General features: G+C 47.4%; 1 protein-coding gene and 1 long non-coding RNA gene across 4 annotated transcripts in view; one reads left to right on the top strand and one right to left on the bottom strand.

The window, feature by feature from the left end:
* LOC147999833 (uncharacterized) overlaps window positions 1-11369 on the bottom strand; it is a 72418-nt gene extending 61049 nt beyond the window's left edge. Inside the window, exons 1-3 of one of the 2 annotated variants that reach the window (XR_015643049.1) lie at window positions 10962-11369; window positions 4262-4346; window positions 294-2174 (exon numbers count right to left, since the gene is read on the bottom strand). This is a non-coding gene — a long non-coding RNA (uncharacterized LOC147999833). Of the gene's footprint in view, window positions 1-293; window positions 2175-4261; window positions 4347-10961 lie in introns of those variants that run through there. The other variant, XR_015643050.1, reaches the window with a different exon arrangement.
* Afap1l1 (actin filament associated protein 1-like 1) overlaps window positions 9877-27512 on the top strand; it is a 60386-nt gene continuing 42750 nt past the window's right edge. Inside the window, 1 exon segment of one of the 2 annotated variants that reach the window (NM_001106142.1) lies at window positions 9877-9990. In NM_001106142.1, coding sequence (NP_001099612.1) covers window positions 9975-9990 — 16 coding nt within the window. In that variant the 5' untranslated portion in view covers window positions 9877-9974. 2 annotated transcript variants of the gene reach the window in all.

Genomic DNA, 27512 nt, shown 5'->3' with positions numbered 1-27512 from the left:
TTCAGGCCCCATCCTCCACATAACAAGCTGAGCACCCCAAGTACCCCTGCAACCCCAGATCCAAGAGGTGCAAGGTTAGGAGTAGGGGTGGGGTCTCCGGGGCTGGTTGGCTTTCAGTCCAGCTGAGGAAGCACGAGCTCTGAATCAGAGAGAGACCCTGACTTGGAAGAATAAGCAGAGAGTGATAGAAAGAAACACCTCCTGACATTCTCTTCTGGCTTGCACACACACACACAGGTGCCCACATGTGTGCATGCGCTCACACAGAAGCACATGAATGAATAAGTCATTTTGAAAATGAGACATTACAACCAGCATCTTTATTCCGTAATTCTTATTATTCTCTTATTCCATAATTCTTTAAGCAAAAATAATTGAGATAGCTCAACAGGTAAGGTGCTGGTAAACAGAGTTCAGTGCCGGGAACCCAGATGGTGGAAGGAAATAAATGACTCCATAAGTTGTCCTCTGACCTACATACACATGTGCATGAGTGCACATATACATATGTGTGTGCGTATACACCACACACACACACACACACACACACACACACACAATTTTTTTTTTGGTTCTTTTTTTCGGAGCTGGGGACCGAACCCAGAGCCTTGCGCTTCCTAGGCAAGCGCTCTACCACTGAGCCAAACCCCCAACCCCATACACACAATTTTTAAACAACCAATTCCTTTTTAAAAGAAAAAAAAAGTAGAGACGTAGAGAATACTTTTCCTACTTTCCTCCTCTCCCTTCCAGAAAAGTGGCTCAAATGTGCAAAAAAGATGCCAAGAACGCCTTTGCTCCTCCCTGCATATGCGCCCAACAAATGTTTACTTCATAAGCATCTGCTGCCAGATAAACAGTATGGAGCATGTGCCTCCCGTGTGCAGGTCTATAAAAGAAACAAGTTCTAAATAAGTAAACAGAGATAGCACATGGAGACAGCTCCCACCGAGACAGCAAACAGGATGTCACGGGAAAGGAACTCCCTTCAAATACTGAGCGAGAGAGGAAACGGATCAGCAGAGAGAGCAAAAGAAGCAGCATTCTAGGCCCAGGGAAACAGTGTGTGCAAAGGGATTGGGTGGGCGAGAACTTGTCTTACAGAGGACCTGGAAGTGAGGACGGAGTGGAACCAGTTAAGGAGAGAAGTGAATTAGAGGTAGCCAGGTAGGCGGGGCCATGGTAGCCATGGAGACAGGCATACATTCTAGCAGGTGCCCTCCTATTCCTCCGTGCTTTGTACGGATAGTCTGGCTTGTTCTGTGAGTGTGAGAAAGAATCGCTCTAATTATCCCCACAAAGAATGTCATTTCCAATCAGGAGAGTATGGGAGAGAAATGCAGAGTCTCAGGCCCTGCCCTGGCCTCTGATCAGCATCTCTATTTTAACGAGTTCTCCCAAGAGATGCCCAGCAGAAAGGGTGAGACGCTCCGCTCTAAGTCATCTACCTTTTTTTTTTTTTTTTTTTTTAGGTTCTTTTTTTTCCGGAGCTGGGGACCGAACCCAGGGCCTTGCGCTTCCTAGGTAAGCGCTCTACCACTGAGCTAAATCCCCAGCCCCAAGGAACGTCATCTACCTTTTATGGGCAGCCTCAACCTTATCTGTCCGACTCTCTGAAGTTCTTAGAGAGGGGTATTCTCCCATACATATAGCCTCTCCGAATACCAGGACATAGTGTTAGGAGCCACCAACATCAGGGGTCATAATTAAAGCCACTACGATGGCTGCTCTTTGTAGCTATGAACAGACCAACTGAGTCTTGAGCAGATTCATTAAGACGAGAATCCTGGTCAGCCGCACCAGAGACACTTGCCCACGGCAGACTGCAGGCACCGGGGTACAAACGCAGGCTATTGGAGGGGTGATGGCTGCAGCTGGCCTCTGAGGAGTTTCACGGGAGCTCCTGAGCTCGAAGTGTTGCTATTCAACACAGCTGTAAAGGTTAGTGGGAAAACAAAGAACTGCTAAAAGGAGCAGCAACTGAAAGCTGGAGAGATGGCTCAACAGTTAAGAGCCCCTGCTGCTCCTGCAGCGGACCCAGGTCCAGTTCCCAGCATCCAAATGGTAGCTCTCAAGCAGCTCTAATTCAAGTTCCAGGTGAACTAGCACTTTCTTCTGGCCTCCCTGGGCACCAGACACACATGTGGTGCAGAGACATCATGCGTGCAAAATACCTGTGTACATAAAAATTTTAAATCTTTTTCAATGAATAGCAATTAGTATCACAGAACTATGCCCACTCTAATGCCCTGTGTAGAATGCGGATCTAAGTATTTCACAACCCTAAAATGTTTGACTACACCATGACAAACACCCACTTACGTATACCATTATGAGCTGATTCCAAATCACCAAGAAGCCCTGGAGTGGGGACTCTAAATGAGCAAAACGCACAATCTGTGAGAGTAAATGCATAGCCATTTACAAACCCCTCTATACCTGGGAGACATGGGCAAGAGACACCAAAGGCCAGCAGGGACAAGTGTGCACATAAGTAGAGTTAAAGAATGACGTGTCCTCTAAACCTAGTGACCAATGGGCTGCCTTGTTGAAATGAGCTAAACACTACTCTCATCATTGCGAGCGGCTCTGCCAAGTTCAAATCATTGTTTCCCCAGGCTATGAGTGCCCCCTCTGGGCCACTTCTGGAACTGCAGGGAGATGAGCACGAATCTCCAGATTCTCCAGCTATTTGAACATGCCTGTCCGGATTCTCCAGCTCTCAGGGAAGCTTACTAGCTTCCGTCGTTCGTCACAGAGACTGACAACCTGGAAGCAGAGACTATGAACACAAGGAAGAGCCCGGAGAGGGAGGAGAGAGCAGAGACTGCTCTGTTTCCATACTTAGATCTGTGCTCTCTTGAAAGGCAGCGTTTCTCTACGTCAGCCTTTGGGTTTAAGCTGCTTTGCGTTCCACCAAAGGACTTTATGACAAACACACTATATTAATGCTGGCAGCATGGCCTCATGTGCCGTCCATGTGAGGGGTGACCACACCCGGATGGTGCATGTGTCTGTCCCTGTAAAAGCTCATGGCAGGATGTGTGAATGGAAATGGAAAAGCCAGTGTGAAGGACTAGGAGTGTGTCTTTCAGTTCTGGAGAAGGCCTTCTTCCATGGCCTTATGCAATCTCTGGTTCCCAGTACCACTCCTGACTGTACCATAAGTGTGCCTTCCTCCCTGTCCCTAACACACTGGGCCACCTGGATCAGAACATCCATCATGTGGCCCGAGAAGTTTGTGCTCCTGATGAAATAACATAGCCATTTATTTTTCCTTCAAGACTGAGTTTCTCTATGTAGCCCCGGCTGACCTGGAACTCTCTCTGTAGACCAGGTTAGTCTCAAATGGAGAGATCCTCCTGAGTGAGGAAACTAAAGACCTACCCGTGCCACCACTAACAGGGTGCCATTTGATTCTTTAAATGTCTGTACAAAGTGCAGCTTCTCATCAGCCTCTGCGGCAGCAAGTGCTGGACCCTGGCAATCTTCCCCTGTGGGAATCCAGATGTTCCTGCAGGGCAGAAGGAACCTGACCAAGTGGGTTCCCTAGCCAGTGCTTTGACCTAAGAAACTCCCTGCAGAGGGCAGCCTCGGCATAGGTAGTCAAGATTTCATTACTGTTCCCATAAACTTTCGGCTGCTCTTACCAAGGAAAACCAAACTGATGACAAGTAACAAGACATCTAACAGCAGGTGAGACATGAGCTCCGTGCTCTGGTCTCATTTGTATGGCTTTCCTCCCCGGTTTGCAGATGAACAACTTGAACTTTCTGGTGAAGGATTTATCCAGTTGTTCACAGCTACATGTGGCAAAATCTGTACTTGAACTCGCGGCTACCTCCCTTGATAACCATGTACTTAACTGTGAGTGGCTATCTCCCTAGCTAGAGCATCAAGTGGCATTTGAAGAATGTCTGCCATTTGACACACATGACACCAGGCATCCAACATACACAGTCATAGTCATGCTTTGAATTTTTGGCTTTTTTTTTTTAAACAGTTTCTCCGTGTAGTCCTAGCTGTCCTAGAGCTCACTCTGTACACCACGCTGTCCTTGAACTCAGAGACCTATCTGCCTCTGTTTTCCAAGCGCTGGAATTAAAGGTGTGCGCCACCACTGCCTGGCATGTAGTTGTGTTTAAACCTTCCTGCCACTCTCCTAAGTCTTACTAGCTTGGTGAGGAAACTATGTTCAGAAAGGTTGAATTATCATGGCCTGGAGTGCAGGGATAGGTCAAGTGATTGGGATCAGATCTACCTGTTTCCAAAGGTTAGCTCTTCACCACTGTGTTTCACAGAGAGGAGTGTCAGGCTGTGGCGAAGACGGCAGGATGTGTGAATCCCTGGGGAAATGGAAAAGCCAGTGTGAAAGACTAGGAGTGTGTCTTTCAGTCCTAGAGGTGTGCCATAGCCTTATGCAATCTCTGGCTCCCAGTACCACACCTGACTGTACCATAAGTGTGCCTTCCTCCCTGTCCCTAACACACTGGGCCACCTGGATCAGAACAAACTCTACACAACCCAAGACACTTGTCTCTCTGATGAAATGACATAGTCATTTGATTGTTAGATTCCTGTCCCCACCGCTCTCTATTCTGCTGCCAAGGCCTTGTGTAGTTTCACTAAAAGTGTCTACCTGCTCTTGACCCCCATTTTCCCATGTGACAAAGGCCAGGACCAGATTGGCTGGTGCCTTAGACTCCTCTCAGCTCTGGGATTTTTCTAGTGCCAGGTTAATTCATTCTGAATCTCGAAGCCCAGTGTTTGCCTTGAGCCTCAGAATAAAATGGTGAGCTTCTAAAAAGAGGGACCTTCTGCTGCAGCATTCTGGAAGGAGGCTCCCAGGTGGACGGGCGCTCAAGGTGGGCAGGAGCTCCAGAAGTCTCCACAGGGAAGGCTGATGGTTTGCATACGGCCCAAAGGCATGGCTTAGCTGGATCTCAATATTCTAAAACAGTGGTTCTCAACCTGGGGGTTGTGATCCCTTTGGAGGTCTAACAACACTTACATAGGAGTCAACTAAAACCATTGGAAAACACAGATGATTGCATTACAGTGTATAACAGTAGCAAATTTTCAGTTATAAAGTAGCAATAAAAAATAAGTTTATGGTTGGGGGGGTCACCACAACATGAGGAACTGTATTAAAGGATCGCAGCCTTAGGAGAGTTGAGAAGCACTGGTCTAAAACAAGAGAAATCCATGATTGATATTTTTTTAAGATCAGGGTCCCCAAGCTGATCTCAAACTTTTTATATAGTCAAGAGCGACCATGGAATACTGACCCTCCCACCTTGTCCTCCTCCCTAGTGCTGTAACTACAGGCATGGACCTCCAGACTCGGTTTATGTTGCGCTGGAGTTCAAACCCAAGGCTTCCATGCGTGCTAGGCACACATTGAGAGATACCCCAGCCTGTGACCAGTGTCCTTAAATTAAAGAAATCAATCAATCAATCAATCAATCAATCTTAAGGGCTGTCGAATTGGTTCAATAAGTAAAGGTGCTTACCACCAAGCCAAATGACCTGAGTCTGCTGAGACCCACGTGGTCGAAGAAGAAAAACGATTCCCTCATGTTGTCCTCTGACTGCCATGCATGCGTGTAGTGTGCATAAACTCACAGGTACCTTTTTTTATGTTTATGTGAAAATCTGAGTTTCTGGGTTCTTCTTTAAAAAAAAAAAAAAACACCCCTCTGTTCACTCCAGGTGTGAGCTGACTGGCTATCCCTCCATTTAAAGGGAACAGGAGAGCTCTGCTTTACCACAGACCCCAGTACTCCAAACACCCTTTTCTGCCCCATTCCCACCCCCCAGCCCAGAGACTTTAGTTTATGTTTGTTTGTGAGGAGCTTTGGGGTAGAACCTAGCATAGATCCAGGCTCCGTGAGGCACTTGGACCTGATGACAATGGCTCCCTCCTTCAAACATTTCCTCCGGCCTCACAGCTCATGCCTGTGTGAGCCTAAGCCCTGAGTTCAGCAGGAGCCCCCAGCCAGGTTTCATACAGACCCCAAGCCCTGGAACAGAAATGCCACGGCTCTCAGAAAAGAGGAGTGCTGGCTCACCCTCTCTCCTCCCTGCAGCTGTCACCAGATCGCTGTCTGCCCACTGGGGCCCCGGGTAGACCAGCAGCATGTGTCACTTCCCTGGACCAGGGCTATAATGCCAACATTGTGCTGTGTGGAACAAGAGAGGTTTTCATCCTGCAGCCAGCACCAAGCAGACACTCGAGCTTGGAGCTTACCCTGAACAAAGAACATAGGAGAGGACCCTGGGCCAAGGAGAAGCTATATGGCCCTGGTGCACACAGGAGCCTGGAAAGCACAGAGCAGAGGAGCCTTGGGGTAGAAGCTAGCATAGATCCAGGCTACAGGACACCATATCACCTTCTGAAAATAGATCCCAGTAAGACAATTCCAGAGGGATAACAGCCCCGGACTCAGCATTAGCAACAGTGTTGATGGTGTGGGCCTTGCAGGTGCCTTGTTTTCACTAACTGATTCCTGTCATGAATATTCACTTACCAGATGCAGGGGGCTGAGCTGGGATGCAGGGATCTCTGAGGAAGGCACAGCACCCACCTGAACAGTGATCTGAAGCCAAGAAAGGGTAGGTAGGGAACTGCACACTGAGGGCATGATGGGAAAATTGAGAGTCATGCCACGGCCGTGTCAACTGGAAAGCCCAGATCTGATTCCAATCTGTCCAGTTGCATTTACTTCCTGGAGATTCCTGAGATGCTCCAAGCTCAATAAAGAAGGCATCTAAATGCCCTAAGTTGGAGGAAGTTGGATGCAGAAGAGAATGTGGAATTGGTTTGAGGTGGAAGTTACATAGTCTGATTGGGGTCATGAAAAGGTCACTCTGGCAACCACAGGGGACGCTGACCCTGAATGCAAGATGATGGATTGGAAGGTGGGAACGTTTCTCTCCCTGGGACAAGAGCCCTTCAGACTCCAGATTTTTCTTCCCCAGGATTTTCCGGCTCTACCTGATAAGCTAAGAGAGAGTCTGGGGTTTACCATTTGTTTTCACAAGACCAGGAGCGGGACAGAGCTGAAAGCTTTCTTCCAGGTATTGTTCCCCAGGGCCAAATGATATCTTTTTACAGAGCTGGACCTCTGTGTATGGAGTTCTCTAGACAAGCACCAGGCGAGCCTGGAAAACACAGCAGTGAGCAAGAAGATACGGGGCCAGTCTTCATTATCTTTGCCAGAGTTACGTATGGAGAAACAGAAGAGGGAATTAAAAGCTAGACATCAACAGTCCCCTTCCCAATCCTTGTCCTCATGCCTAGCACCTGATACCCTATGATCCGGCCAATCCAAACCATGCTGCCGACAGTCCTGCCGGGTTCTATCTGGGTGTCTCGGCTCTCACCCTTCTTTGCCTGTTATGCTATCTCCTCATTACACATGCAGATCAACTGGCTCCTGAGCAAATGCCTGTCCCCCAGTACTGCCTCAATGGTCCATATGAAACATTGCTTTGTCCTCATGGACTCCAAAGCACTTGATCGCTCTTGTGTATTTTTTTTTGACACAGCAATCTGTGTTAAAATTACCTCCTCTTCTAGACTTCATGATTCTTTGAAGATGGGGCTCACTCCTACCTAGCATCTGTTCTCTCGACACCAACATCCACAGATCCCAGTCAATGTTGCCTAAGGGAACCGATGGATAGTGAGATCGTTGTTATGGTTCCTTAAAGGAAAAATGTAGAAAACCCTATGATGATTCTTTTGTATTAACACACAGATCTCGTTAGATCTCCCTGACAGCAACTGTAGTCAACTTGGCCAACATTTCCACTTGGTGGAGGTTGTGGGGTAAGCCAGAGCCGCTGTACCTCCCACATAATTAACTTTATTAATCCTTAGAGCTGTACATAGATTGTGTTCACTCCCATTTTTTTTTTTTTTTGGTTCTTTTTTTCGGAGCTGGAGACCGAACCAAGGGCCTTGCGCTTCCTAGGCAAGCGCTCTACCACTGAGCTAAATCCCCAACCCCGTTCACTCCCATTTTTATACATTTTCTAGGCCATAGTTCAGTTAAAGTTACTGTACCCGTCATCCCACAGAAACACGTAAATTCTCGTTAGCTCCTCGCTATAATTATCTGAATACAAACTTCAAGGTCCTTTAAAGTTTAAAAATGTCTACCAAAGCCTCCATCTATTTGACAATGGTAGTATTTTCTTCTGTCATTTGAAAATGATTTCATCAGAGGACATGGTCGACTGTCACTATATCCAAACCTCTGGAGCAGAAGGCAAGAGGTGAGTGAGTTGTAGGCTAGCCTGAGCTACTTAGGAAAACCTGTCTCAAAAGGAAAAGAAGGAAGAGATGGAGGGAGGGTGAGAGGGAGGGAGGGAGAGAGGGAGAGAGGGAGGGAGGGAGGAAGGAAGGAAAAAAACTAGGGGTGATGATCTATGGTAGAATGCTTGCCTTGCCTGAAGAAGGCCCTGGGTTCTATGCTCAGTGCTGCAAAGCATTCTGGGTAAAATGGTGATTTAGTAAGCTAGCCTAGGAACTCAGAATGTTCTGATGGCTTCCAAGTTCCAGAGTTCAAGCAGTGGACTTAGGAAGCTGAATCCACTTGCAATTGTGGATTAGCTGCTTTAGAATTGAACATGACCTTTTCAAATTGGAAAAGAGGGCAGGGACAAAGAGGAACTTGGAAGCTCACAATGGCTCACATCTTCATAGCTATTTATGGTTTGTAAAGTGGGTCTGTAGTATCCTTTCACATGCCTTGCCAACAGCTCCGTGAGGTCAGTCCGAGGTCTCTCCCTCAGCACAGATGAGCAGACAGGCTTCGAAGGTGGGACATTACATGCAGCTCCTACTGAGTAGGAAGGAAAGACTCGGAAAAAATTTTTTACTTATTTTTTAACCGCACCAATGTTCTCTCTAAGCCCTCTACATTCAAACGCACAGAACAAACTACAGGGGTCATTTTGCCCCAGGTAATGTTAATTTCCTGCAGGTAAAAACTCGGGAGGAAATACTTCGAGGTGAAGAAAATACAAGATGCCCATTCTTGCCTCAGTGTCTTTGCAGACGTTCCAAACATTAGATATGCTACAATGTATCCCTCAATCAAAACTGAATACAGGGTAAGGCCCACAGTTGGAGAAGTGTGTCTGAGCATTGGCCTTGAATGGCACTTACAGACTCAAACTCAGGCCTCTCAGGCCGACCACAGTCCTACCCTACCAGTAATTTTAAAAGCTGACACCCATACTAAATCTCTCGGCTGGGCTGTAGCAATACATTTTCTGCATCCCATAATTATCTTCGGAGGTGTGCACCCCATTATATTTCCCAGTGCTAAAACTGTTGCCTTCTGCGGTGTTTATCACACTGTTTTGGTATCTCTTCACAGTTTAGTACATTTAGGAACTTGGAAAGCTGACATGGGGCCCCATCCACCACCTGTCTTTTTAGCAATTTAAGATCTTTGTTTAATATTTCTCAATCCTTTGTTGTCGTTTTACCAGCCTGGCTCAGGAAAGAACTTTGGGAGTGGACACGATAAACTCAAAGCCAAAAAGGTGGGCCAGGCTGAGTCCTTGGAAGGAATGCAAGGCAGTACCCACAGGGGAGTGAGTGGTTCGCTTCCCTGTCTTTAGCGGAGGGTAAGCAAAATTGAGTGGTCCAGGCAGGTCGACCACGTAGGCACCGAACCCAAGCGTGTGAGCTGTGAGGCTGTCCCTGCTAGCCCAGCAGGAGGGCGAGGGAAAGCAGGGCGTGGCGTTGGCCAGTGCGGGGACCGAGACACTCGCAGGGGGCGAGGCGTGCTCGGGTCTATTCCGGGAGCGCGCAGGGCGGGGCGGGGGCGTCCTGCGAGCATCCTGTCTGGGGGAGGGGACGAGCTAGCCGCCCCGGCAGCCCGGGAGAGCGCACGCCGCCTGGTGCGGCAGCCGCTGCGCTCTGGGCTGAGTGCTCCAGGATCCGTGCCGGAGCCATGGACCGAAGCAGGGGTAAGTGGTTCCTGCGGCGGGGAAGGGAGGCCTGGGAGATCGCAGGCCGGATAGGACTGAGAAAGAGGAGAGGTGGCGCTAGGGCTTGGCGGACGTTAAACAACTTGAGCACAGGTGCCTCCTGCAGCAGAAGTAATCTCTTGTGTGTCAGCGCCCTCCCCTCGACCCCCCCCCCCGCCCCGTGGCCTAGGTCTAAGTCCCCTCGTTGGGTGGGAAATTGGCATAGTTGCACACTCTCCTTTCTAACTTTATGAAAGGCTTCCCAGGAGTCTTGAGGTCATCGAGCTACCCACTTGTCGCCACATATAGAGTGAGTGTGAAATACAGGGTACAGGTTAAACTCCTTGAACAGCCAACCCATAAGGATCCTACTATGCTCCCTAGGAGAAGCCCTGGGGAGACTTAAGTGTGTGGCTCCCTAGAACTTTGGAGAAGGCGGGGCTTCTCTGAGCACGCTTCTGCTGTGCCTCTGTTTGGTGGACTTACTAGTCCTGAGGATTACTCAGTTGGGACTGCCCAGGACAAAGATAAGGGCTTCCTGGGACTCTGGGGTGGGGACAGCACACAGTTTAGTAAAGGTTAGGACATTGCAGTGGACCCGTGCCTACTTGAGCTTGGGGGGGGGGGGGGGTAGATCAAACTTGGGTCTGGCCAGCACCTCTGGAATCCAGAGATCACAGGTGTGAAGGAAGGCACTTGGCAAACTGCGTGTTGTGTCTTTAAGAGAAGCAGTTTCTATTGTTGTTGCTGTTAGTGGAAAATTCCTCTCCCTTCCTACAATCATCCTTACAACCCGCCTCCTGCTTGCTCTGCTGAGGCCCCAGGGGCAAAGGAAGTGTTTGGGCGAGGGCGAGTGCTTGAGCAGGTGTGTAGGGTTACCTTCTGCACCCGTGTATATTCAGAGGACCTTCGAGGACCTTCCACCCCGTCCTCCTCATCTGCCCCTCTCCAACACAAAATTCAGCACCCACCTTCTTCAGAGTCCTTGGAGAGCAGGCAGACATTAGAGGAAGGACTTCCAGATTGTTCTTCAAGACTGAAGCATGATTTGAAGGCAGCTCTCACCTGCTAACTGACGTCAGGGCAAGGGTGCACCTCCCACCGGGGCAGTAAAACCTAATGGGCACATCTTATTCCTTCTGCTGCCTCCCAATACCCCAGCCTCATAACGAAAGCAAGGATCGTCCTCAAATTCGCATACACTCGGTCTTGTTCCCTGAACCAAAATCTGTATGGAGAACTCGGGTTTTAATGTTCCATAAGCACTGTGCCCACTTCAAAAAGCAGCTTCCAGACACTGTAGTTAGGAGATGGGACCCCCCAGAATCTCTCAGTGCCCAGAGCATTCAAGGATTCTGACCTTTCTACTTTCCTCCTCTACCCACCCCCCACACACCCTCTCACCCATCTCTTGTCACAGGAACCTGTTAGTGCTGTAGCGTTAGCTTCCTTAATCTTGTTCCCTTGAACAGAAGTGAACTTCTAGAAGCCAGGAAGCAGAGCTTGTGAGTCTGACACATCACATGACGGGAGATGACCACTGGGGTTGAATAAGTGAGATCAACCTTCTTGTGCACCTCAAATTAATTAATCGTGTTTGGTTTTTTATTGTTTTGGCGCTGGGCGGTTTTTGTTTTGTTTTGTTTTGCCTTTGTTTTGTTTTGTTTTTCCAGACAGGGTTTCTCTGTGTATCCTTGATTGTCCTAGAACTCATTCCTTAGACCAGGCTGGACTCGAACTCACAAAGATCCCCCTTGCCTCCCAAGTGTGGGGATTGAAATCACGCAGCACCGCCACCTCCTCATAATGATGTCTATTTTAAAAGAGAATCCCGCAAAATTCCCACAATGGGACTTTGCCGTGAGCTACAAAAGCCATGTCAACCTTTGAGTGGGCAGTGGGAAATCTCGGTTTCCTAGATTTCCAATACTGTGGTGAGAGCAAATGCGACTGTATGGTGGATTAGAATGCAAAAATCTGTCTGTGCCTATTGGTTTGTTTGAAGCCCAGCCATCACAGTCTACTAATGTAATTTCTGAAGTCTTATCTGGAGGCAGTTCTCACCTGTGAACTGACACATTCTAGAGTCACCGGGGAAGAGCCTCACTGTGGGATTGTCTGGATTAGGTTGCCCTTTGAGCGTGCCCTTGAGGGATTCTCCTGATTCTGTTAGTTGATGTGGGAAGACTCAGCCTAGCAGTGGGCCGCACTAGTCCCTAAATGTGTATAAAAAAGGAGCCCCTGAGCTGGGCTCAAGACCGCGGGTCCTCTCTCTGCTCTTGACTGTGGACGAGACTCGCTGCTTTAGTTCCTGCTGCCTTGCCCTCTCTACAGTAATGGGCTGGAACCTGGAGTTGGGAGATAAAAATAAACACTGCCCCTCCCCAAATAGCTTTTGTGGGGGTATGTTGCTACCTCAACAGAAAACAAAAAGTAAGACATAGCCTTCCTTGCTGTGCCCCTGTCCGCAGGCAGACATGCTCTCTTCTTCCCCACCCCCATGTCAAGGAAAGTTTTAAAGCATTAGCCTCTTCCTACCCAGGGTAGGATGGTCTTAAGCAGGACAGGGTCTCCCTGAGCAAGAACACTCATCGGTATTTGCAGCAGTTACCATAGAAATCACCACTGCAATTACCAGGCAAGAGGCTCCCTGTCTAGGTTTTCTCCCTCAGCGGCTCATGGCTCAGATGCTATCCCCTGTCAGGAAAGCGGGCTAAGGCACAATTCCCCAAACCAGGTCTCTTTAATAGCAGAAATCTCTTATCTCAATTCTCCATTCCAGTAGACCAGGAGGAGGCCTTTTCCTACTTTTCCCTCTTCTCTCTGTATTTTCACACACCTCTTCTCTATGGTCTTCCACTTCTTATACAGAAACCAGCCCCATCAAATTCAGGCCCCATTCTCATGACCTCATTTAACCTCATCTGCTTCCGGGAGGCCCTGGCTCCAAAGGCAATCACATGGGAGTTAGGGCTTCAGCATATGATTGGGTAGACGGTAAGGGTAGACAAGAGACCTAAGTCAGACCAGAGCAGCCACTGATGTTAATTGTGGTCATTTTCTGCAACGCACAAGAGCAAGATTTGAACACAGCCCTGATTTTCAGCACACCACTTAACTGCCTCCATGGCGGCAAGCCCTAAAACAAGATCTGTTTCAGTGCGAGTTCTCTGTCATACTGACGTCATCATCCCCCACACAGAGAATAGGAACAAACATGGGAGACAGGATTTCTCTTCTCACGCCACACCGTCTATGAGCGAGTGGAGCAGGAGTCACAGAGCCCGGCCACATACATAGAAACCACTCCTTATGGAATCCCTTCCCACAGGATTTCCTGGTGTATGCCTGTCACACAAAGAGAACTGGAGCACCACTAGTGACGTAGTACACAGATAAGCCTCACGACTCCATCTTCTACAGGGCAAGCTAGCAAACTTTCCGTCCCCAGGTGAAGATGAAGTGGGCAAAGCGAGGATACCTTTTCTTGGAGGTGTGGATGCGAAGGGTATGTCCCCAAAGTGTAGCATACAGGGTGCACAGAAACGCTTGCTGTTAACTCACTCAGCTCACCTCCAAGGGCTCAAGTTCTGAATTCTGTCGTCCCCCGCCATGTCAGACGAGCCTCCGCGGCTCCTTTTGTTGTGTGCACAACTACATGAAGTGCTTTCAGAGGAAATGGGGGTGTTTATGAACAAGGCAAAACTTGAAAGAGCGGCGTGAGACTGGTTAGCATCCTATAGGAGAGGTAGTAGAAATAGCTTCCAGAAGTTTCTATTAAAGGCAAATCAAAAGGCTGGTGCGGGCTCCACTTAAAAGCCTACGAATAAAAGTGTTCAAAGCTGGGTGTGGTGAGGAATGATTGCAATTCCAAGACTCAGGAAACCGAGGCAGGAAGAGTTCTACAAACAGACAAAAACAGTAAATAAACGCAAAAGAGATTTTTTTTTTTAAAGCCAGTGCTGCCTGGGGACATAAGGCAGGGGTTAAATCGTCCTTAACAAATATGTAGGCTAAGGACTGCTCTTACCTGTGCCTAAAGTTCCAAATTCCATAGACACCTTCCTGCACAGTGGAGGGAACAGGGCTCCCAGGTGTGTGTACTGTGACCCAAAACATTCTGCTTTTATTTAGCTGTGTGCTACGGTGCGGCTTTTAGTGGGATTTATGGATCAGAGCGTGAAAATGGGAATCTGAGGAGATGGGGGTCTGATGCGGTTCAAAGCGGTTGCTGAAAACTAGTGGGCCAGTGAGATTGGTCAGTGGGTAGAGGTAATTGCCCCCCCCAAACCTGACTACCTGGGGTTGATCCTCAAGACTCAACATGGTGGAGGGAGAGAACTGACTTGCTAGTTGTTCTCTGAGGAGGGTGTGCTCCCTCTCCCTCTTTCAACAAATGAAATGTAAAGAGAGAAAGGAAGAGAGAGAGAGAGAGGGGGGGGGGGAGGGAAGGAAGGAAGGAAGGAAGAAAGGAAGGAAGGAAGGAAGAAAGAAAGAAAGAAAGAAAGAAAGAAAGAAAGAAAGAAAGAAAGAAAGGGAAAGGGAGAGACCATGTTGACCTGAGCAGACGTTTGCCTGGTTTGTCTCTAAGCTGCAATCCTTGGTCCCTCCACCAGCTAACTTCCTCTTGCTGGTTTTCCGCCTTCCAGCTCTGAATACTCTGTGCCTGCCCCTGGCTCACTCCACTTGCCCTAGTCATTGTGCAAGCATCTCTTCCCTGGGGCAATATTTCTCAGTCTTCCCAGGGGCTGCCTCTGCTCACTGCTGCTCATGTGGTCATTTTCGTTGTCTCAGTTAACCTCTTCTTCAGTTCCTCCCACCATGCCTACACTGAGTAGTTAGTTGTCCAGGAAATGTCTATCAGGATGTTGAAGAAGAGAAAGTAAGAGGACCCAATTTTGAATGGACCCTGGATGCATCATTTGTAGCACCAGGATTTGCCATGTCACTGATGGTGATTTGAGGGACAGAGTTATGGCTTTATCGTTCATTATCCCTTGTGTCCTTGACCTCCCACCCTTGTATAGACAGATCCCAAATCCTGTTGACTGCTCCTAGGAAATGGATCTTGGGTGGCTGCTTCTCCTATATCCTGCTCCCCGATACGGAGTCTTCCTGTTTCTACCCTTGGCTTCTCCAACGAGCCTTAAGGACCACTCCCAGTGTGTCTAAAGTAGTGCTCCCCTAATCTACCTGAGCCTGCCATGTGGAGCTCAGGGGAAACACACTCTGGACACCTGATCAGCAGTTCTGGGGTGAAACCTGGGAATCTGCATTTTTTAACAGGCCCTGGATAAACTTGTTTTCACTGGCAAATACCAAAGTTCTCATACACTGCTTTGCCATGACCTTTGACCCCGCTCACACAACCTTCCCGGATTCCCAATTGCCCGCTCTAAGTACATGAGGGGTTATAAAGGTCTTTCCCACTTTCAGCCAAGTAGAACTCTGTGGTCTGTACCTATTACTCAATGTAGCTCCTTCAGACTAGAGTTCTCTTACTTTAACTCTTAAATCGCCAGGCAGAACGTGGTGGCCACACACCTTTCAATCCCAGCCTTCAGGAAGCAGAGGCAGATGGATCTCTTGTCGGTTTGATCCAGCCTGATCTACATAGAAAGTTCTAGGTCAACCATAGCTACATTCTGTCTAAAAAACAAACAAACAAACAAACAAACAAACAAAACCCTAAAGGTGAACGGTCATGCAAATTCTTTATTGTAGCCCATAAGATATCTAATTCTTCCTAACCCTGCCCTACATTTTTTTTTTAAGTTTGACATCACCCCAGTGGTGTTCACTTCGGCCTGGCCTCATGGATGCTGAGCATCTATAGAACACTTTTGTCAAAGGCTAGACCACCCTATGCGCATGGTCATCACGTATACTATCACTTAGCAACCATTTATAGGCTGGGGAGGGTGATGCAGTGGGAAGGAGGAGCCATGTGATAGAATCATCAGACTGAGAAACAGATGCTGATGTCCTTACGTCCTTCCTCAGACACTTTTATCCCCGAGCTTCTCTTTGTTGGCTCTTCCTGACCGTGGTAGTAGTCCTAGGAAGTGGACAAGGCAGCCATTCTCCCTGTTGTGCAGACAAGGAGATTCAGCGCCTTCCAGAAAGAGACCAGTGCAGCATCACCTACCTGCGGGGTCTTCTCACCGCATCCCGTTTTAGTTCCCCTAAGACTTCCAGTTACCAGTCCCTCCTCAGAAGTCTGGGCTTTTAGAGGGTCCTGGTTATCATTGATGTGTGTCTTCCATGTACCCGTGAATCCCCACGCTTAGGACTGCCGTCTGCAGTGTATCCCCATGGTCTATCCTATGCCAAATGCCTGCTTCCACTGTGCACTCACCATGACTCCAGTCGATGCAGATACCATCGCCACCTGCGTCTTACAGATAAAGATACGGAGTCTTGGGCTGGAGAGATGGCTCAGCGGTTAAGAGCACTGACTGCTCTTCCAGAGGTCCTGAGTTCAAATCCCAGCATCCACATGGTGGCTCACAACCATCTGTAATGGGAGCTGATGCCCTCTTCTGGTGTGTCTGAGGACAGCCACAGTGTACTCATACACATAAATAAATAATTCTTTAAAAAAAAAAACATGGAGTCTTAGCAAGTCTGTGTATCTACTCATCTCTGCCTGCCTCCAAATCTAAGTTCCTTTCTCATTAGTATATGTTCATTGTACAAAATAATAAGCTTCGTTATGGTGTTTTCATACATGTATATAATGTACTATGACAATAAATCCCCATGATTACCCAGATTACCCAAATACTTCTTCTACATCTGTGTCACTTGCTTGCTTGTTTATTTGGTTTTTTGAGACAGGGTTTCAATGTGTAGTCCTGGCTGTCCTAGAACTCATTCTGTAGACCAGGCTAGCCTCAAACTCAGAGATCTTCCTGCCTCTGCCTCCCAACCGCTGGGATTAAAGGCGTGCACCCCCACTGCCCAGCTCCTATGTTATTTCTTAAATCTAAATCACTCATATCAGGAAAAAAAACATATATCTGCCTTCGTGAGTCTGGCTTTCTTCACTGATAGTAAGTTCCGTTCCCTCCACTTTGATGCAAGTGATGCAATTGGGTTTTTTTGTAACTGAATAAAACTCGATGGGGCATACACATTTCACTTCCCCCCATTCATTCATTGATGGGCACCTGAGCTGACTTCTTGCTTGGCCATCGTGAAAGTGCCACAGTAAATGCAGGTGTGGCTTCTCTGTGTCATGACGTAAGCGTCTTTTGGACACATACCCAGGAACGGTCTAGTCAGATGATGTAATAGTTCTAGCTTTTGCTTCCTCAAGTACCCCTACCGTGATTCCCATTGTGGCTGCAATTTGCATTCCCTCCTGATCCCCCAAGAGTGTCTAAGGACTCCTTCCTCCCCACCTCCTCTCCAGCATTTGCTGTCACTTGTTTCTGAGTTGCTGGTCATTCACTGGGGTGAGATGGACTCTCGGTAAAGTGGTTTTGCATTTCCATGGTGGCTAGGGGTGTTGGTCACTTTTTTTTCCCTATATGTATCAGCCATTTGTCTTTCTTTTGAGAACTATGATTCATTTGTTCATTTATTGACTGTATTATTATTTGTTCTTTTAATGTTTAATTGTTGGGTTCTGTATAGTTTCTCCAGGGTGTATTAGTTCCCTGTCAGATATATAGCGGGCACAATGGTCTCGACTCTGTGGTTTATTTATTTACTTTGCAGTGCAAAAGCTTTTTGGTCTCATGCGGACCCATTCGTCTTTAGCATTGTTCTCTGCTGCTTTGCATGAATGTTGGGGGGCTCACCAGGTAAGGACCGCAAGGTAGAGATTGGACAGGTACTAAGAGAAGGATATCTAAGTCATTCTCGGGGACACCCTCCATCAGAGGAGTACAGCCAAGCAGCCCTGTGTATTAAGTTATGTCTTACCCTTCCTAGCCTTCCCACCATAGCTGGTGTTTAAAGTTATAGAAGCCACCAAGGAGGCTGGCCCAGGGGGGTCCCAGGCTAGATTAGTCTTCCGGGTAAGATTCCATTTGGAATGCCAGTGACACTCGTAGTGGGACATAGAGGTGCAGAGCTGGCCAGGCGTGATTCTTCTCCCTGGCACAGCTGTCAGGCCTTGGTGGGGGCAGAATGTGGCACTACATTGCAGTCATTCCAGGTCGGGGGAATTCACCAGCAGCCTGCTGCCCAGGAGGCAGGCCAAGGGGCTTTTTATAGCCCTCCAGGAACCTGGAAGAAAACTGATCTGAGAGAGAGAGAGAGAGAGAGAGAGAGAGAGAGAGAGAGAGAGCGCATGTGTCTTGTTCAGGCACCTTCTCGATTCCCTCAGTTCCATTTAGGGCAGGAGAGCGAGTGAACGGTGTGAGGTAAGGAAGCCAGTGCACTGTGGCAGATGGGGACCCGACCCAGCCCCTGGCTCTTTGAATCACCTTCTCGGGCTGCTGCATCTGACAGAATATTGTGCAGTGACTCTGTTGCAGTGCAGTGGTCAGCAGACACCAGCCCATGGGCCAAGTATCAGACTTAGTAGTGTTCTAGGTGCAGGGCCATGCCCATTCCTTATACATTTTTGATGAGTTTCCTCGGTAACAAGACCATAGTTGAGTAGTTGAAATAGACCATAAGCCTCCTTCAAAGTCTAAAAACCATGAACAACGGTCATGGCCAGCCATTCTCAACCTGTAGGTCATGATGACCCCTTCAGGGGTCAAACAACCCTTTCACGGGGGGGGGGGGGGTTGCCTATCAGATACCCTGCACATCCGATATTTACATCACAAATCTTAACGGTAACAAAATTACAATGTGTGTAGTAGCAACAAAAATAAGTTTATGGTTAGGGGTCACCACAGCAGGATTCAAGGGTTGCAGCATTAGGAAGGTTGAGAACCACTGATCTAGTCCTTCCCAGAGGTTTGCCCACTCTAGGTAAGGCTGTAGAGGGAGTGCAGACCCTGCTGGGAGTACTGTGGTAAGGGTGTGTTGGTACTGAGGACGAAGCAGTGTGCCAAAACAATGCAGGGAGTGGGAACACGGTTTCCCTCCATTTTCCAGATGACTTTTAGCCTCAAAATTATTTTGCAAACAAAATTTAAGCAATTGAGTTACAGTGGGTGAGGTAGGTACTGAAAACCTCCCTCCCTCATATTTCCACTCCATGTGAAAGCCAAACAAACATTGTGGATTTTGCAAAAGATCAGATGAAAACCATGTGCCCCACCACCACCATTTTTACAGTGGGGACCTGAGGTTCTAGGGCAGTAGCTTCCCTAATCATGTGACAGAGCCCCCAGATAACATTGTGCAGAATCACTAATGTCCCAAGCAGAGAGCAGACCCATCTCTTCAGGGAACAGGCCTGTTTGTTAGCTGGGCAGAGCCCGCTGTTGGTGTCAGTGCACAGCAGCCACAGCCAGCTCCACTGATCCAGAGCCTCCAAGGGGTCAGATCTGGGGACTCTGCTGGACACTTCATGGAAACCTGCCTTGCATTACGTCACCATGGCTGAGTTGGGTTTGAGCACCTCTTTTCTGAGAGACCCAGAACCAAAAGAAAAAAATTAAAATTTTCAGTACAAAGACTTTTTTAAAAACCTCGGAGTGTATGTTACAATTGACATGTTAATTTATTCATTTTTTTCCCTTTTCTAAAAAAAGCTGTTATTCAGTAGATAAAAACATCTTCAAATCAGTAGCATCTTAAGATGGAGAAATTATGATAATTTATACAAAAGCTTTCCTTTGAAGATGGAATCAGATTCATTCATTTGTAGAATAAATATTTACCCTTCCTGCCCATTCTTGTAGGAGGGTGTGCTGAGGGCAGACCTGCTGATATGTAACTGAGGGAGACTTTTTTTTTTAGCTCCACTCCAACCAAGAAAACTGATCTCCTGGGACCGTGCCAGGAAACCAGAGAGACTAATGGCTTTTCCTCAACTCTCCCTAGCAGCCAGGTGTGGCTCTGAAGGGCTGTAGAGAACAAACTGGAGAAAGTGAGACTGTCTGTGGCCTGAAATCATATCTGGTCGCCCTGCATCAAAGAGAATGTGTAAAGGACCAGAGGGCTCAAGGGACACTTTGTAGCCAAGACCCTCCAAAACTCTGCAGATGATATTCCAGGTGGGGGAAGTGACAGAGAGGAAAGAAGGGCCCAGAAGTTGCGAAGCGAATGCCTGCAGCCCAGAATGCTTGCAGCAGAAAGAGGCAAGCTAAGCCTTGAGTGGCTTCAGAGAGGAGGCCCCACTCCCAGGGTCTCTAACAGGGTGTGTCCCTATTCTCAGAGGTTGTGCTGTTTGCACTGTGCCTAATTATAGAGACAGATAAGGTCAGAGTCAAGGGCCTTACTTAGATGCCTGCTGGTGTCTGGTTACCTCTTTTGGATTTGGTCTATACCTGCTTCCATATAATTCAGTTTCTTCCCCTGGAACGGTCAAGAGGCTCCAGACAGGCATGGAAAAATACCCTGCCTACAGGACACTTCTGGTTTAGTTCTTCGAAGTGAAGCTTGGAGTACAAGTTATGATTGTCTTTTTTTTTAATGTTTATTTAATGTATGTGAGTACACTGTCACTGTCCTCAGACACACCAGAAGAGGGCATTGGATCCCATTACAGATGGTTGTGAGCCACCATGTGGTTTCTGGGAATTGAACTCAGGACCTCTGGAAGAGCAGTCAGTGCTCTTAATAGCTGAGCCATCTCTCCAGCCTGTGATTGTTAGTTAAGCAAGAGAGGAACCATGATTCTCTCCAGCACCTCACCTTCACGGCACCCCTTATTGTCACTGGAGGAAGGCAGCAGGATTGAAGATGGCCCTGGAACTGGGTCAGATGCCATTCTTGTTTAGACTGGCAAGGATCAGGCTGCCTTCTGCCTGTATCCTGAGAACTGGGGTCAGGCTAAATTCAAAAGTGATGGTTAATGTATTTGCGGAAGGCAATTTCAAGACGGGAGCATTCAGCCTGGCTCCTGGTTACTCTCCAGAGTTCTTTATTCAGGTCTATAAAGAGAGGAGACAAAAACAGACCTGAAGGACATGAAAAAATGTGCAGTTTGGCAAGAAAAGGAGTTGAGTTCAGAATTGCTGACAAGGGTGAAGTGCCAATGAACTGTTAGAGGTTAGCATTATTCAAGAACGTCTGTCTCTGCACCAGGGCAATCGCCAAGGTGCTCAGGGGTCAGACTTCACCCATCCAAGTCCAACCTAAACCTCTGGGAACTCATTGGAGGGAGAACGTGAATTCGGTATGCCACCAAGGGGTTCCCTGCTGGAAAGCAACTGCTTAAGGGAAAGTGTTCTTCTGAGAGACCACAACAGTTTGAGTCCAAGGGGTACCGGGTTCTATCTTGGGCAAACTGTGCCAGCATTGTCCTTAGGGCATTGATTTTGTAGGCCGAACAATGTAGCCATCTGCTTTATGTTTGTGACTTCATAAGGGACTGTCCCCTCAAACTGTGGGCCGGAATAAGCCCTTTCTCCCTTAAGTTGCTGTGGTTGGGTATTTGATCACAGTGCTGCCAACTAGTGCATTCTGTTTGGGTGGAATGTAATTGTTTTTACTGTTTTTACTGTGTCTGACCTACTTTTGCGAGTGTGCCCAAGCGTGTATGTAGAGACTCACACCTGTCGATGCAGGCCAGAGGACAAATGTAGTTGGCATTCCTCAAATGCCATCTACCTCCTTTTAGAGAGAGGCTCTCTCTCTCTCTCTCTCTCTCTCTCTCTCTCTCTCTCTCTCTCTCTCAATTGAAAACTGATCTTTTTTCCATACCGTATATTCCAACTACAGTCTCCCCTCCCCAAACTCCTCCCAGAGGCTCCCCATTTCCCTGCCCACCCAGATCCTCCCCTTCCCTCTGTCATTAGACAGACAGACATCTGAAATAATAGTATCATCATCTACAACAACAACAAGAAACAGGACAAGAAAAGAGTAAAAGAAAAAGCCCAAGAAACCCATACTGATGGTGAGACACACATTTTCACACACAGAAAAAACCCATAGAAACAAAATTGGTGGGGGTGGGGGGTAGCACACACCTTTAAACACAGCATTCTGAGACAGAGACAAGCAGATCTCTGAGTTCAAGGCCAGCCTAGTCTGCAGAGTTAGATCCAGGACAGACAGGGCTACACAGAGTTACCCTGTATGAATGAGTGAGTGAGTGAGTGAGTGAGTGAGTGAGTGAGTGAGTGAATGAATGAGTGAATGAGTGAGTGAGTGAGTGAGTGAATGAATGAGTGAATGAGTGAGTGAATGAATGAATGAATGAATAAGTGAATGAGTGAATGAATGAATGAATGAGTGAGTGAATGAATAAGTGAATGAGTGAGTGAGTGAGTGAATGAATGAATGAATGAATGAATGAATGAATGAATGCAAGCCATAATATATAAGCAAAAGATCTGCAAGGTTTCTTTTGTGTTAGCCATTTGGCCCGCCCCTAATGTGGCTTGTATACCCAGTGAGACTTTACCAGTGAAAAGTAGTTTTTCCTTTGAGAGCAGTTATCAGCTGCAGGTAGCTTCTGGGTAAGAGACGGAGGCTGGTGTCTTCTTAACCTCTAGTTAACTTCAGCACTGGGACACCATCTGGCTTAGGCATGTGCAGGCTCTATACATGCTGCCATAGTCTCTGTGAGTTCATATGCACCTCAGCCCTGCGTGTCTAGAAGGCGGCTTCCTTGGTGTCTTCTATTCCCACTGGCTCCTACACTCTTTCCATCTGCTTCTGCAGAGTTCCCTGAGCCCTAAGGGGAGGGATTTGATAGAGACATCTCCTTTAGCTCCACAGTCTCTCACTCTCTGCCCAATGCCCAGGTATGGGTCTATATATTTGTTCCATCTACCCCAGGAGGGCTCTTCCTGAGACAGAGTATTTCATTGGCTCATGACTTGCCAAGTAAACTAGTCTGGTGGCCGGTGAATCCCAGGAAGCAGCCTGACACTGCCTCAGAGCTGAGATTACAAGTTCTCGCCAACACATGTAGCTTTCGTCTGGTCTCCTTTTTAATTTCTGAGATACCTCCCAGTGTTGTTTGCTTGTGACGTGTCCTTCTACTGACCTGTGTTCCAGTGCCTAGAAGTTCACTGCCTAGAAGCTATGTCACCTCAGGCAAGATTTTTAATGTCCCTGTGCCTATTTCCTCATCTTCAAAATGGAAATTATGGCTATGTTGCCATGAGGTTGCAGAACTCTGCAGGTGGCTTCGCACAAACCGGATCCCCCCTCATTACTGATTAACATCTCGGGCTTTCCTGAAAACTATGGTGGAAGGAGAGAACTCACACCTGAGAGTTGTCTGACCTCAATTCGTGTGTCATGGCTTGTCATGTATAGGTTCATACACACACACACACACACACACACACACACACACACACACATGGCCAACGATGGCCTTGATCCCTTCTGCCTTTCTCCCTTGTGATTCTGGGAAAACCTTCTGATGTGCCTTGAATTGCTGTTACAAACCTGCACCACCACACCATCATGTGAAACTTGTTTTAAACATGTGTGTTGCCTTCCTGAGCAGGTAAGGTTACCCAACTCTTGGTTTTAGAACCGAGTTGTACCATGTCCTTTTCCAATAAGCTGTGAGCCCATGAGGACGATAACAGTGCTTCACTTAGTGTGTGTCCAATGGTGTCTATCCAGCAGAGGGTCACAGCAGGTGCACTTGGAGAGGGGCCAGCGAATCCTCTTCAGACAATCTATCCAAGGTCCTGGGAAGTCAGGGAATCTTGAGCAGAGTGCTCCTTGGGTAGTAGGGCAGTGCCACCACAATATTGTGTTGACTGTATTGAAGAAATTTTCAGTCTGGACTAAAAATAAGAAGCAGATACCCAAGATGCCTCTATGGAAAGATTAGGGTCAGCCAGTGAGTAGTGACTAGCACTGTGAACTGGGGTGAGAAGCACCCAGAATCAAATGGACTTTCCTCCCTTTCCCTAGCCATCTGGGCAGCTGACATCCTTCAGCAAGCCTTTGGTTTCTCACCTGTAGGACAAAGGTCACTAAGAAGGAAACATATGAACAGTGTTCAGTCCTATCAAGCAGCTGGGAAGCCTTGCTGTTATTGACAGTAATGCTTAGTAAGTGAGATAGATGGTCTAGGAGGGATGCTAAGGGTGAGCTCAGACTGACACTTCGGATTGTCCTCTAGGCTGAAAACCTTCTGATGTGCCTTGAATTGCTGTGAAGTTGGCTATAAGTCAGAACCCACCCCTCCAAGGCTTCCGCTGAGGAGACCTCAGAGGAGGGATTCTTGTATTAATTCAAAGTATCAACAACAAGAACAACACAGCAACTTGATTACAGGTCATGGAAGTAGATGCCTGAATAGGCACTTAGAACCTCATTTCTCCATTAGACTTGGAGTTCTGCCCTTTAACTGCACTTGAAACGAGGCTTTGTGGCCTCTACTCTTCACAGCAAGGTGCTTTATTTTGGGCATCTGTTCCCATCTGAAGTGTTTGCTCAGCCCTAGTTAGCCACGTCTGTCCAATTAGCTTCCTTTCACTCCTCCATGAGTTCCTTCTTGCTTTAGCAACTGATCCACACTGCAACATATCCAAACTTCTTCCAGCCCTCCAGGGCCCAGAACACCATTATTCCTTTGGGACACAAAAAATTAAGAGTCCTCATTTCCCTTTGGAATCTCATGAGTCAGGCTTCTGCTGTCTGCATTTCTCTCCACGTTTTGTCTTCCAAACTTCCTCTAGAAGGGCCCATGAAGCTCTGTTTATAGCATTCTAGGGTTTCTCCAGCTCCTAGCTCTTCCATAATCGTCTGGAAAACCAAACATCAACAAACTGCACAGCTAGATTTATTACATAATGACCCCACTCCTGGTACCAATTTTATGAATTACTTTTCTTGTTATTGTGACTAAATATATGACAAGAAGCAACCTTTGGCTTGCCATTTGATGTGACTTTAAGCCATAATAAGGCTTGGCTTGGTTAGCATGAGGATGCTGTGCTGTGCTCTACTGGATACTATTATTTCCACTCTGCATACGAGGAAGCAGACATGTAGGGATTAAACATTTTACCTCAGGCCACATAGCTTCTAGGAGGTGGTCACTGGAGCTCAAGTCAGTAAGAGGACACATGCACTGGGAAGGGTTCTCAGGTACTAAAAGAAGGTCAGACATAAGCTGGACTGAAAAGCCGTGAATATGAGGTGGTTGGTAGCATTGTTCTGAGAAGCAGAGTAACTGGGGGACGGCTATGAAACCTCAAGGTCTACCCCACCCCACCCCCAGTGATACTCTTCCTCCAGCAAGCCTTTCTAGCCTACGGCTTTCCAAAACAGTTGAGGACAAGTGTTCAAATACCCGAGCCACAATGCAGGACAAAATAGTCATTTCCCATCTGTGCGGTCGGAGGCATCTGCTGATCCTTCTGTGTGCTGAGGTTCCTGGGTGCTGGCCTCCACCTCAGCCTGAGCTTGTGTATGGGCTGCTGCTTAGCCGCGCCTCCTGAATCTTTATGAAGTCCTTCACATGATAAGAACCTTTATTCCAACACATCTTTACCATTGATTGAAATTGATCAGTCTACAAAAGCTCAGCACACAGAGTGCTTTCATGTCATAGTGATATGGTAAGTCTCACATGTTAGGCAGACAGTTAAAACCACCTACTCTGATGTTGAGAAAACCAATGTTTTCTCAAATACACAAAGCAACTTGGCCAAGGCCTTGTAGTCTGGAAGGAGGTAGCCAAGATTTGATCCCTGGATTCTGGCTCCAGTGTCTGTGTCTTCTCCTCTGTACCAAAACACAACATACCATGGGTGGCCAGAAAATTTTCACTGTTGTACCATGATCTCCAGCACGATCCAGAACCACAGTAAAACTGAATTCGTACTGGGCAGTGGTAGCACACATCTTTAATCCTAGCACTCGGTCAGCAGAGGCAGGCAGATCTCTTGACTTCGAGGCCAGCCTGGTCTACAGAGCAAGCTTAAGGGCTACACAGAAAAAGCCTGCCTCAAAAAGCAAAATAAACAAACAAAAAACCCAAAACTGAGTTTCTACTATACAACAGTACTACAGTATCTAGTACACAGCGGTGCTACAGTATCTAGTACACAGCGGTGCTACAGGATCTAGTACACAGCGGTGCTACAGGATCTAGTACACAGCGGTGCTACAGTATCTAGTATATAGCGGTGCTACAGTATCTAGTACACAGCGGTGTTACAGAGAGGGAGCAATCACAGAGTGAGATACAGAGATGGTCCCATGGTAGAAAAGCACGCAGCCCTCCAAAGTGGGGAATGCAAGGAGCATTAGCAACATGAACAAATCCCTCTGCAACAAAATAGGTAACAAAGCGTTATCTGTAGCATCAAGTCCTCTTAATAAAGTTAATCACTAAAACTTTAAAATGTGGATCTTCATCATCTTATCTAGTTACAATAAAACTATGAAAAAAGGCTCTCTCTCCCCCTGCCCCTCTCTCCCCCTCCCCCTCCCACTCTCCCTCCCCCTCTCCCTCTCTCTCTCTATGTATTCCTGGCTGGACCCTCTTTCTAAATCCTTCGTTCTTCTCTGTCTCCACTTCTCCATGGCTCTGCTCCCATCTGTCTGCCTCTTTTCTCCCTCCCCTTCCCCCAAATAAACCTCCTTTATACCAGGAAAAACAAACAACAAAAACTATGAAGAAGAGAAGCAAATGCAGGGAGGAGACAACTCTGAAGATGACGTTAGGGATCACAGAGACCGGGGCTGTCAAGGTCCTGTCTTTCATGTAGTGTGCTAAGTTGATGGATGCTTAGGACCGATAGAAAATAACCAATTACAGAGATAATAAGAATTACCGATGGCACAAATAATGACTAAATTAAGAATGGCATTGTATGTGTTTGGTCTAGTGTTGAGAATAACTCCTGAAGCCAGAATTAGAATCAATCCAGTTTTCATCCCCCTGAGGCTTTCTGTCCCTTCTAATAAAAGAAATAAAACCACTCCACACAGAACCTCCTTGTAGGAAGTGCTAAGTAACAAGATGGCCAGAAAAGATTACAGGGTAGTCACGAGAAGCTTAAGTTGAATTAGATCTGAGTGTGAATCGTAGTCTGTGCTCCTGTGCATCTCTAGATAAATGACTGTGGCCTCTGTGTTTCTCTTGATCCATGCACAGAATAGCAGATTGTACATATTGTACAGGATGAGGAGGAGAAACGAGGCAATGTAGCACAGTGCTTGGTGCAACATCTGGAACATCACTGAAGCACTGCAAATGCTAGCTGCTATTTTATGGGGGCTCCTTGTGCTTCTGCTGTGTGCCCCCTGCCTCTTATGAGGGAGACAGTGCTGATTGTCCAAACAAAAGCAGCTCCCATCTTGTGGGGGAGAAGGAGCTGGTGTCACAGTTTCCCACTTCCTCCTAGAACTGTTTCCGTTGTGAGCTAAACAGGGAGGAATCCACAGACAAAGGAACAATTATGGGAGAGCCCAGTTCCACAATCAGAAGTTATTTCCTCAGAAGTGGGAAGTCA

This window comes from Rattus norvegicus, chromosome 18, assembly GCF_021556685.1.
Source record: "Rattus norvegicus strain SHRSP/BbbUtx chromosome 18, alternate assembly SHRSP_T2T, whole genome shotgun sequence".
Lineage (NCBI taxonomy): Eukaryota > Metazoa > Chordata > Mammalia > Rodentia > Muridae > Rattus > Rattus norvegicus.
This window is presented reverse-complemented; position numbering and strand designations above follow the sequence as displayed.